The sequence below is a fragment of the Ovis canadensis genome, chromosome 2, assembly GCF_042477335.2.
Source record: "Ovis canadensis isolate MfBH-ARS-UI-01 breed Bighorn chromosome 2, ARS-UI_OviCan_v2, whole genome shotgun sequence".
NCBI classification, from domain to species: Eukaryota; Metazoa; Chordata; class Mammalia; order Artiodactyla; family Bovidae; genus Ovis; species Ovis canadensis.
Window position 1 is genome coordinate 103248036 of NC_091246.1, and position 12379 is coordinate 103260414.

Sequence of the window (12379 nt, forward strand, 5' to 3'; positions counted from 1 at the left end):
CAAATTCAGGTCCACAGCCAGGAGCTTCTCCCCATTGTCAACAATGCAAGCAAGGGAGAAAATGGTTATTTTCCTAAATCAAGGAAGTCATTGATGTAAAAAGTCAAAGAACAGTGGTTGCTTTTATGAGGAAAAGAGGAATAGCACCTTGCTAGAGGGCTTTCCTCGGAGAAGGCAATGGCAACCCACTCCAGTGTTCTTGCCTGGAGAATCCCAGGGACGGGGGAGCCTGGTGGGCTGCCATCTATGGGGTCGCACAGAGTCGGACACAACTGAAGCGACTTAGCAGCAGCAGCAGCAGCAGCAGAGGGCTTCCCTGGTGGCTCAGATGGTAAAGAATCTGCCTGCAATGTGGGGGACCTGGGTTTGATCCCTGGGTTGGGAAGATCCTCTGAAGGAGGGCATCAGAACCCACTCTAGTATTCTTGCCCAGAGAATCCCCATGGACAGAGGAGCCTGGCGGGCAACAGTCCACAGGGTCGAACAGAGTCGGACACGACTGAGGGACTAAGCACAACACAGAGGTACAATGGCAGTTTCTGGAATGCTGGCCAGGATCTGTTTTTTGAAGGAATGGTGGATACTTAGGTGTTTGCACTGTAATAATCCATTAAACTGTAAAAATTAAAATTAGAGATTAGGAAGAAAAAAAAGAAAAGGGTTATCTCCTAGATTACAATCCTAGTGCCATTATTTCCCAGATGACGACTTTGGGCAAGTTTTCTAACCTCTGGGCCTCAGTTTTCCTTGCCTGTAAAATGGGAGTGATGAAATGAAAATAATAAATTTTAAAAATAGGTTTTTTTAATTTTAAAAATAAAATTAAAATCACTGCCAACAGTAATCCCTTTGTGGGTTATCCATGTAAGCACTTGGCCGGGTCCCTGATAATGTTGCCTGCTGTTGCTATAAGCAAAGGAGTGTACACACCTCCCCCGGGGCTACTGCTTGCTTAACACCAAGGACAATGATAATCTTATCCTTTGCAGGGTGAGAGGGCGGAGGCACAGGCACACATCAAATCAGACAATGTACCATTTTATTCCTTATAAAATATATTTCATATTGCTGTAAAAACATTATATTTCACATTTTTTAAAAAAATTTTTAACAGTAAAAATAATACTTGGAAGACAGCTGGGGGAAAAGGCGCCAATAAAGACAAGTTCACAGATGGGATTTATCTCCCTCTCCTTTTTTTTCTTTTTGCCCCTGGTAAAGTCAGAACCTGTGAGGACCAGAAAGTAACAGGACAGATTTCTTCCGACAAGTCAGAGTTTCCACATCCAAATCCACTATGTCCTTCAAAGAATCTAGCCTCAGGCCAACTGCAACATTGTGGATGTTGCTCAGAATGTGTTCTGAAATGACAGGACTGCTTTCACAGCCAGCTTAGAAGTCAGATCAGTCGATCTAAGCCATGTTACTCACCCGTTGCTCCTTGTGCTCTGCACCTGTGACCTCACTTGACCACCAGGAAATGGCAAGTCACTCCAGTCTTCTTGCCTGGGAAATCCCACGAACAAGAAGAGCCTGTAGGGCTACCATGAGGTTGCAAAGAGTCAGACAGGACTCAGTGACTCAACCACTACCACCACCACCATTCACTGGACTCTTTGCACTGAAGGCGCAAGCATGGGTGCAGATTCAGTATCATTAAGGCTGCTCAAAGCAGGCACCACAGACTCCAAAGGTACTTCCAAAATATTGTGAATAAGCATAACATCCCCGGAGTAAAGAGTTTCCCAAGACGCTTGCTTTGCCAATCTGTCCTGTTAGTTTCCAAAGCGCACCTGTCGCCTCTTACCTTCCATCAGATTCTGCCTCCCAGGATGGGCCAGGAAGGAGGGAGAAACACAGAGGTGAAGAAAACAGGCGTGTTGGTGGGATGAGTTCACAAACCACCCCCGGCCCTCCGAGAAGAGACGAATGGGACAACCCTGGGACAGACCACACGTCAAGAACCCACACGACAGCCACAGATGGAGCAGTGGGAGGAGAGAGGCTGGAGGAGGCCACCACCACCGGGAAGGAGGCCGGAGCAAAGGCCAGCAGGGAAAGCCACACCAGAACATTAAAAAAAAAAAAAAAAAAAAACCTCAGTTTTGAAATTGTTGCATCAATTTCTTCTCTCTTCCTTTTCTGCCCTGTGCAGCAGTAACGCGAGAAGCCTGCCTTACTTAGAGAAAATCTTGATATCCAGTTGTACCTACATGGTCCAAACTGAGGGGGAAATGAAAATAGTGTCTCCAAAGGGGAGACCCAGCAAAAGCTTTGAGTAAGGAGGAAAGGGGAGATGCTGCTGGGCAGAGCTTCCCCCACCCCCATCTCAAAGGCCCCCTCCTCACACGGGTAGGACCTACAGGTGCACAGGGCAGGAAGCCAGGAGTCAGCTTTGGGAAGCTGGGAGCTTGAAGGAGTGGGAGGAAGAACCCAGCACCTCTTGCTGGCCTGATTTCCAGCTTTACCGAGGGACAGAATTCCACATACATTTTTTTTTTAAGTAAGTTATAAAAATATATCCCATCACCACCAAAGACACTCGTGTGTAAGAGTGCCTTTCCCTTCTGTCACCAAACCCAGGTCACCATCACCCTTCACACCATCACACCCCCTATTCCCGTCTGCCGGTTTCCAACACGCGCGTGGCACAGACGGAAAGACATCTATCAGGTTCCTGCAGCCAGGTGAGCCCGCCTGGACGGGAAGGACAGCTTTGCTCACAGCCAAAGGCTGGATGCCACTGTGCAAACCCCAGAGAGCTGGCCTCGTGGTAGAGTTCCCTGAGACCCTGACATTTGGGACGCGGGCCCTGAGGAGTCCCCCAAGCCAGTGCCGCTTGGCAGAAAGGTGAGGCTTTGAGCCAAAAACATGCCCTCCCCCAGCCCTGCTCGCCCAGGCACAGAACCCCCTGCCTCTACTTGTCCCTCCTCAACAAAAATGGATTCACATATTCAGCTCTCAGGTCACGCCGTCTGGGGTCCCTCCATTCCTGAGGTCTCTAGTAGATGCTAAATCAACCCCAGTTCCTGTCACGTGACCTCCTCAGGCCCCCTAACCTCCCCAGAAAAGACACGCACAGGTGTCTGGGACCACAGCACCACATGCAACTGACCCTCCCCATCACACTGACTGGACCAGGCAGAAGCCCCCTGAAGAGTCCTGTCCTGCCTGCCACTTTAGGAAGAAAACCAGACGGTCCCCAAAGGGCCGGGTGAGCCCATGGAGCCACGGGACGGCTCTGCGCCCTCTCACCGTGGCAGGAGCTGCCACCTACCTTTCTGTCTGTTCTCTTCACCAGCCCGGCCCTATGGCCTTGGAGGAACACAGGAAAATCCCTGGTTCCCAGGAGACGAAGAGGGACCTACCTCAGGGCAGGATCTCTCGGCCAAAGGGGGAATCTTTAATCAGAAAGAGGCTCCTGAATACACCGTAAGTGAAAACAAAGGGTTTCTGAGAGGGTGTCTTCCAGAGCTGGTGGGGAGGGGTGGGTGTGGTTCACTCGGGGAACAGCGAAGAACTCTCACCGAGTATTAGAGAAGTATTAGAGACCGTCTGGTCTCTTCTCAAGGAAAGAGTGGGCAAGGCAGTCTTGATCCGCCACACCGTACAACGTGAATTCTTTTTAGCGTTTTGGCTCAGCTTCCTGGGGACAGTCTTTTTACAAACCTACGAGTCTGGGCTTGGAGAAGAGGCCACACCGTATCTGTTGGGCTGCAACCCGACCTGAGGGACCCCAGATCGGAGCAGCTGGCACCAGAAAAAGGGCTTTCCTTGCATTCTGATGGAAGCTGCCGAGTGAGGACAATCTCTCCCTCCTCCTAGATCTGGGTGGAGAAAGGGGGCCGGCTGCACCTCAAAAAGCTCACACATCAGCCCCTTCCCACCCCAGCCTCAGCAGGTCCTGTTCTCTGAGTCATCAGCCAGAAACCTCTTTTACCTAAAAAAAAAAAAAAAAAGTAAATCCATGTTGCTCACAGTCCCTTCTGAGAGAGTGGAGAAAGCAAAGAATCCACCAGCTCAGCAGGAAACACAATGAGCTGTCCCTTCCTTCCATACGGTACACATTCATCCCCTAGGGAGATGGGCTGTGGGGAGGAGAGGAGGGGCTGTCATTTCTTTGGTCTCTGGTTTGCTGCAGAATACCCTTGGTCAGTTTTGGCTCTCTCTTATTTCAGGGGAAGAAAAAAAAATAATTTTTTGTTTCTATTTTTTTTTTAAAAAAAAACTAAAACATTCCCATGAGGGAGGGGAAAATGTTTTGAGTATTCAACCTTAGCCAATAGAGCCCAAACTCCCCGTGTCCACTCTGTAGCTTTTAGGCTTCTGCTGTGGGGCTTGGGACCCATCTGCCTGTGTCTTCAGGCCGCCGGGAGGGGCCGTGGTTCAGTCCAGGAAGCGCTGGCAGGCCTTCTTCCAGCGGCAGGCGGTGCACCACTGGTCCCGGTGCTCAATGCCGTACACCTTGCGGCACTTTTTAGCTTCCCCGCGGGCCTTCCTGCAAGACGGGTCGATGAGGGGATGGTCACCCACTGGCCAGCCAGCAAGGGGAACCACCAGGGCCGGAGGACCAACTGCCTCGCTCGCATCTGAGACGTCCCCCACTGGCTCCCTGGGACCAGCCCTAGGGACGAGGGGCGGGTGGGGACAGGAGCCCCCAAGGAGATCTCGGGAGAAGACAGGCTCACCTGGTGGTGCTCTGGGCCCGAGGTGGAGACGTGACAATCAGGTGAGACTTCATGGCAGGCGGCGGCTGCTGGGGCTCGCTGAAGCTTAGCGACCGGCTCCGGACCTGGGCACAGGCAGAGGGGCTGTGAGCACGAGGGCAGAAGTACAAGGCCAAAGGACCATCCGGGGGAATAGCCAGCTACCCCCACCCCACCTTGTGCCAGGAGGCCTTCTCTAGAAGGAGACTTCAGGGAGAGGTGAGCAGGGATCAAGGAGGGAGTGGAGGTGGAGAGGGAGGAGCCAGCCTTGAAAGGCACACTCCAGCTAAGGGAAGGGGCTCCAAGCAGGAGAGCCACTAGGCCTGGCCCCCTCGTGGGCTGCCACTTGCAGACTGAGAAGAAGCTACCATACTGAGGAAGAAAGAGAGACGGTACAGCCTCAGTGGCACCTTCGGGCACGTGGGTTTTACAGTGTGTGGTGATGCTTTCCTGCAGGAGGCGTTTCAGACTGCAACACCCTAAGGGTCTCTCAGTCATGTCCAACTCTTTGCAACACCATGGACTGTAGCCCACCAGGCTCTTCTGTTCATGGGGATTCAAAATAACTTCTGATTTATTTCAGTTCGGGGACAAGCAACCTAATGCGCTGGTCCACAGTGGTCCGGGGAGCTCTGATCCACCTGCACAGCCCTCCACATGCCCCTCTTTCCTTTCTCACCCTCCCTCTTCCTCTCCAGCTTCCCCATGTCCTCTCCCTCCTCCTCTTGGCATCAAAACCTTACCAAGCACCCCTGGGGGCTCAGGACTAAAGAGGGTGCTGATCCCACCTGGCCTCAGGATCTTGGCAATAAACTTGATCTGGGTGCTCCTCACCAGCACGCCCCTCCCACATTCCATGGGCACCTGTGACTCTTGGTGGTGGTGGGGTTGGGTGGGCAAGGGTATGAAGACCTTTAAGAAGCTGGGGTGCCGGAGGCAACAAGCTCAGGGGGAAAGGCCTCCAGCATGGGGTGTGTGCGGCTGAGCCCTTGGCTGGTTCCGGGGCCCCTGGAAGGGCTGAGGGGCTCGGAGTGCTGGGCACACTCACCGGGGACAGGGCGGAGGCGCTGGAGGGGGCAGCGGCCCAGCTGATGCTGGTGTAGATGTGCGGGGAGACCGGGATCTGGAAAGGCGGCAGAGCCTGCGGAGACAGAGCGCGTTGGCCAGGGCCCGGCTCAGGAAGCTCTCAGGGCCCTCCTCCCACCCCAGCGACCTCACGGTCTGCAGCAACAGGTGCACCTCACACTACAAAGTCCTGGGACACCCCAAAATGCCCCTCCCGAGAGAAACAGCAGAGCACCAGCTCTCTGGAGTCGCCTTTGTCTCGGGCTCCAGTCTTTTTTTTGGAGCTCTCCTCTTGGAGCTGGTTTACGTGCCAGCCTCATGAGTTAATCATCTCCGCAGATTAACTTCCTGGCGGGATCACCTACCAAGAACATGCTCGGGGCAGCTCCCCCAGGAACTCAGCCTCGTGAGTTGGGACACAGGCACTGTGCTAAGGCGCCTGCCACCCCTGGGCAACCGCGTGGAAGCAGCAACTCTCCAGGTCAAGGTGTGTTTCTAAAATCACCAACCGCCCTCTCCAGGCCTCATGTCACAGGGACAGCTGGCAGCCTGAAGGGCCACCTGAGTTGGAATAGCTGAGCGACCACTCATTCTAATGAGGAGGAGAGCTGGCTCGCTCTCTAAAGGCTTTCCGACGGAAAGCACTGCTTCTTAGTTACTAACTTGCAAATCAACCTACAGTCGGAACAAAACAAGCAGTAGGCATCAAAGGATTTTAAGAAAAACTTGCACTTGGCAAAGAGAGTCTTCGGTACCTACTACATGCAGCAGAAAACCCCCGAAATGCCACCTGCTCCATGCCTGCTTTCCCAACCCAATGGGCATAATACCCTGGTCTTTACGGCTATTGTTGCTGAGTCACTGACTTGTGTCCGGCTCGTGAACTGTACCCTGCCAGGCTCCTCTGTCCATAGGATTTTCTAGGTAAGAATACTGGAGCCGGTTGCCACTTCCTTCCCCAGAGGATCTTCCCAACCCAGGGATCGAACCCGAATCGCCTGCACTGGCAGGTGGATTCTTTACCACTGAGCCACCAGGGAAGCCTGGTCCTTCCTGTACCCACCACAATTGTTTGTGCCTCCAGTAAGATATTTTAACTACTTATTATAATTAATCACAGTTACACATTCATTTCTCTCTCCAGCTAAACTGTACACTTCACAAGCTCAAGAATTATAATCTTATTCTACTGCAAAGCTTACCTTGCAGCTTGACACACAGTAGGTATTCAAAACACTGAGTCCCAGATTATCTAATGTAGTACAATTCTGAGAATTGGGGGTTTGCTCTCGGAAACCCTACTACCCTAGTCTATCCCCTTATAACCAAGGATGGACCAATTCCCCCGTCCAAATCCATCAACCTGGTCACTCAGGGATTCCGTCAGATTTCTTAACCACTGGATTCAGCCAGATTCAGTAACCACTCATTACAATCACCAAGGTACAACTCTGGAATTCCTGTGTTTATTAAGTGTGAAGTCATTTTCCTTAAAGTAAGAGATGGGTAATTCAGCTGAGGACTCAGCCTCCAATCAGTGTGGTCAGTGGCCTGTGATCAGGCTGACCAGTGACAGGCACGGAATCCCTCACGGCCCCTAGGCTGAGCTCCCAGGGGGTCCCCATACCTGGTATGCATGGTCGGCCTGAATGTGCCAGAAGGAGCCAGGAGCTGACTTGCTGAGAGCACCGGAGGGCAGGTAAGACTCCAGGCCAGGGTGATCTGGGCCTGAGGACTGGGCTTTAGGAGGAGGCGGTGGGGGCAGGATGGTGAGGGGCGGGCTGGTCACGCCGGGGGTCGGAGCCGGGTCGGCTGTGGGGCCGCCAGCCGCAGCAGCTTCCCCCTTCATCTGCACCTCTGTGTAGTAGAAATCCTCCTCCCGCTTGAACTGGTCGGAGTCCACGGAGTCCCTGCAGGGGAGAGAGATGTGGTGACGACCAGGGGCAAGCTGTCCTGGTCCAAACACCGGGGACAGCGAGGCATGAGGGGAGCACCTGCTCAGGGCCACCAGCAAGTCACAGGAGGAGCCCGGGAGGACAGGTGGGAGCCCAGGTCCCGACACGGGCTCCCAGGGACTGCACCCTGGCACAAGGGGAATTATTTTCCCTAGCACCGAAGCTTCTCCTCTGGCCAGATCTGCTTCACGCTTTGCCCTGGGTCCTCTTTGGACACCACTCACTCACGGACACACTCTCCGGCAGGGGAAGGACTATGAGTCGGCCCCCTCGGCCATATGCAGCTCCGGCTCCGGGTGGTCAGTGTGAAGGGAGCCCCAGCTCCCCAAGGGGAAGCAACAGGCTCTAAGTAACTAACCATCCTCTAAGTGCCCAGAACTGAACCATCTTCCTTCCAGGGTGAGAAGACATACCCATCAACAGCATCAACATCCACCACGCAGGAGGGCCTCCTTCCCAGCAAAGATCCCAGCAAAGGGGCTGTTCCACAGGGCCCAGGATCAGGGATGGGTGGGGTCCTCAGCCAGCCAGTTTCTCAGAAGCATTTGGGGGTGTGGGTCTCGGGGAATCAGCGGGTGGAGGAGGTCTGAAGAACGCCCTAGGCAGAGGAGCTCTGCGCGCGTGCCTACCCCAGGTGGAGGGCTTTCACGTGTCGTTTGATGCCCACGATGGAGCGCAGGACTTTGCCACAGCTGGGCCACAGGCACTTGTACATCACCTTCACCGAGTTCTGGACGGAAAGGAACAAGGGATGAGGAGGTCATGTCCGCCCGCTCAGCCTCACCCAGCGGGGCTCCAGTCACATCCAACAGGACCCAGCAGAAGGCTCAATCGAGTAAAGGGGTTCCCAGAGACCAGAGAGACTGACAAACACGGGCAGAGAGCTGGTCCTGGGGGCCGGCATCGGTCTGGAGCGGAGATGGGGGTGGGCTTGGGGGCAGGAGGATGGAGAAGAGGAGATGCGGTGGGGGAGGGGAGAAAGGCTGGGGGACAGGGGAAGACCTGACGCAGGTCTCTGCAGGAGAGCCGGTTTGGGCAGAGGTGAGGCCAATGATGTGGCATTGGAGAAGAGGGGCGGGCTTCTGGCAATATTAAGAGCAAAGAGAAGCAGCAAAGGAGAGCTGAAATGATGGCCCAGGGCCTTGGACTCTGAGCTCCCAATGCAGGGTGGGCCGGGGTTCAATCCCTGGGTGGGGAACTAGATCCCACATGGCACAACCATGATCTGGTGCAGCCTAATTAATTAATTAATTAATTTTTAAAAAATGGATCACTGAAACAGGATAGAGCCCGAGAAGGCCGGGGAAACCAGGCCTGGCCCCTCTGCAACTGAGCTTGAAAGCTCAGGCCATGCACCTTTCTTTTTCGGGGAGCTGGTTCATCCAACAGGAAAGCATCCGGGTCGGTCTCAAATCCATTATCAGTCTGGGGAGAGCCGAAGGCGTCCCCCAGGTACTTGGGGCTGGCCTGGGGGTGGGGGGGCGAGGGGGTGGAGACGCCGCTGCTCCCGCTCCAGTGCCCGCTGGTGGTGCTGCTGCCGCTGTCTGACACGTCGCCGCTCTCCTTCCACGGGTCGCAGGCCGTGCGGGAGGCTGGAGAGGAGAGGACAGAGGATGCTCGGTGCCTGTCCCTTTGCTCACGCCACATTCCGCAGACAGCCCCAAGTCGGGGGCAGGGCACCCTAGTTCAGAGTCTGGGGTCCTGGGCTTCCCTGGCAGCTCAGTGGTAAAGAACCCACCTGCCAATGCAGGAGACACGGGTTTGATGCCTGGTCTGGGAAGATCCCACAGGCCAAGGAAGAACTAAGCCTGGGCGCAACTGCGGAGCCTATGCTCTCGAGCCTGGGAGCTGTAATGACTGAAGCCCGAGCACCCCGGAGCCTGTGCTCTGTGACAGGAGAAGCTGGCTCCCTGCAGGTAGAGGGTAGCCCTCAGTGGCCACAACTAGAGAAAAGCCTGAGCAGCAACAAAGACCCAGCACAGCCAAAAATAGATGCGTAAATAAAAACTGTTTTCTTAAAAAGGTTGGGTTCCTGAATCTGATGCTGGGTTCTGCTTGCCTGGCTTTGTACTCCAAGGGGGAGAAACACAAACTGAAAAAGCACCCCTTCCCTAACAAACCGCTCCCCTTTCTGGGCTTCAGTAAAAAAGGAATGGGCCCCTTCACTGCAGCACTGTCTGCGGGTGGCAGACCGCTCTGTTCTCCTGGACCCTTCCTGCCACAGCTGTGCTGACCATCACTGACCGCCAGACACACTCTGTAGCTGTATTTTGTGTGCAGGTATCCCCCAGTTTTCGAAAGTTCAATTTATACCTTTTCCTTCAGATGCAAGACCTGCAGTCAGCCCTCCAAATCCCCAGTTTCCGCACTGAAGATATTTAGGAAAAAGAATTCCAGAAAGATCCCCACAGCAACACTTGAATTTGCCACACAGCAACGAATCATTTAAACAGCAACATTTAAAAGGCATTCACACTGTCTTTCCAACTACTTACAACATTGTACACAGCATCTGCCTTGTGTTAACGTATTATAAGCAACCTAGAGATGATTGACAATACGCAGGAGGATGTGCATAACTCACAAGCAAGTACAATGCTGTTTTACACAAGGGACTTGAGCATCCATGGATTTGGGTATCCGCACAGGTCCTAGAACCAAACCCCCACGAGTACCGAGTGACAACCTTGCATCAGGACCTGTTTTCACTAACTGAAAGGAATCTAAGGAGGACTTTCACTTTATGAGAAAAGGTGACACAGTTTTCAATGCTGGTTCTGCAGCGAGCTGTTACGGAGGCAGGGCGCCCCAAATAGTCCAGGCCCCTTCCTAGGAACCACACTCAGCATCTCAGCACCCAGCCCCCAGAGCTTTGAACTGAACCTGCGAGTATCTGTGCTTTATCACAATGTATTTTGTGCATCCGTTAGCCAAGAGGCGTCCTAAGGGAATTGTTTCTTTGCCTTATACCATTTCAGTTTTCGAAAGTTTTCACAGAAATGCTAATTTCAGATAGCAGGGGAGACCTGTATTATTAATGGAAAGATAACCTAATCAAAAGGTACCTCTCACTTTAAAGGTAAGGGGACAGCAGGGAGAGGGGAGAGGAAAAGCCTCTCCTGCCCCCACCCCACCCCGTGCACAGACAAACGGGCTGGGTACATTTGGGAAGTTTTCCCAGCAGTGGAGTAGGATGCAGAGGCCAGGAGAAGGCCTTGTTAACCAGGCTTTCTTAAAAGATGCCTTTTGATAATTTAAACCCAGGCAAGAACATCAAAACCTGCGTGAGAAAAGAAACCATTCAGCCAGCTCTCACAGCTGTCAGGAGGTGAAGCCTTTACCAGAGCTGGCTCCTGCTTTTATCCACAGGGAACACGCTTAGAGCAAGAAAGACAAGCTCTGAGAACAGTTCAGACTCATCACGAGATGACAGGAGGCCTGCTCGCCCGACAGGGCCTGAACTCGCTGCCCTGCTCCCAGCAACACGTCTGAACAGGAAGATCAGTCAGACGTGTGAAATTTTCAGTTTTAAAACTGCCTCCCTTTGGGTTGCTTTAAGCCCAGCCAGACTCTTCCGTGCCTGGGCCATAAACCTGTACTGACAACTCATTGGCCAGAGATCCATTAGTACGTCCTTTGTTACCCGAACATTATTGATCGGAGATGTTTCATATTCACTGACATAACAAATTGGCGGCCACAGGCATTAGGTTCTGCAAAAATTCTTAGGTCAATAATGTGCTAGTTTACCTCATTTAGTTGTTGTTCAGTCACTAAGTCGTTTCTGACTCTTTTTGACCCCATGGACTATAGCCCACAAGGCTTCTCTGTCTACGGGGTTTTCCAGGCACAAATACTAGAGTGGGTTGCCATTTCCTACTCCAGGGGATCTTCCTGACCCAGGTATCGAACCTGCGTCTCCTGCATTGGCTAGCGGGCATTGGCAGGTGGATTCTTTATCACTGAGCCACTAGAGAGGCCCGATTTATACTACAGGAGAACCTGAAATTTTGATACACAGAAATAGCAAGAAAAGGGGAAAAGCCTGTGACACATTCAGGTATGGTGGCCTTGTCCCCAAGCCCCAACTTCCACATGGGCAGTGGTCCACAAGGCCTCCTTACCCTGGATTCTGAGACCATCGACCACATCCCCCGAGGCCAGGATAAGCATCCCACTGCTTTCCTCTCATCCTACTCCATATTCCAATCCACTTTCAGGCTGACCTAGACACCCAGCATTCCATATTTCCAATGCAGGTTTTCCTTATATAAGTCTTAAATGCTAGGAGAAGCCTGCCCAAACAGAATGGGCCAAATGAACTCTGCCTTCCCTAAGCATCACTGTCGAGTCTCAAAGGTATGACTTCCTGGAAATTGAGAGTTTATGGCATCTACACATGAGGCTAAAAATAGGGTAGCCCTTCAGGAAAGAAATCAGGAGCCGCCAATGATTCTCACAAGTCCACTAAGGAAATCCATCAGGGAGAGATGGGCGAAGGGGAAGAATGCGACATCTGGCATCAGGACAGGAGAAGAGAACAGGCCCGCCCCACAATACAGCAGTCTTGCACGGAGGAGCCACTCACGTCGCTCAGTGCCAACACTGGCAAATAGGCACATAAGGAAAAATACAAAACAAAGCTAAAAAGTG

At 52.9% G+C, this 12379-nt stretch overlaps 1 protein-coding gene across 4 annotated transcripts in view; it reads right to left on the bottom strand.

The window, feature by feature from the left end:
* Positions 1-1022: 1022 nt before the first annotated feature.
* ZNF395 (zinc finger protein 395) overlaps positions 1023-12379 on the bottom strand; it is a 48085-nt gene continuing 36728 nt past the window's right edge. For all 4 annotated transcript variants that reach the window (XM_070292253.1, XM_069576699.1, XM_069576700.1 and 1 more), the window contains exons 5-10: positions 9083-9318; positions 8356-8456; positions 7399-7681; positions 5755-5847; positions 4689-4792; positions 1023-4498 (exon numbers count right to left, since the gene is read on the bottom strand). In XM_070292253.1, coding sequence (XP_070148354.1) covers positions 4387-4498; positions 4689-4792; positions 5755-5847; positions 7399-7681; positions 8356-8456; positions 9083-9318 — 929 coding nt within the window. In that variant the 3' untranslated portion in view covers positions 1023-4386. The remainder of the gene's footprint in view (positions 4499-4688; positions 4793-5754; positions 5848-7398; positions 7682-8355; positions 8457-9082; positions 9319-12379) is intronic.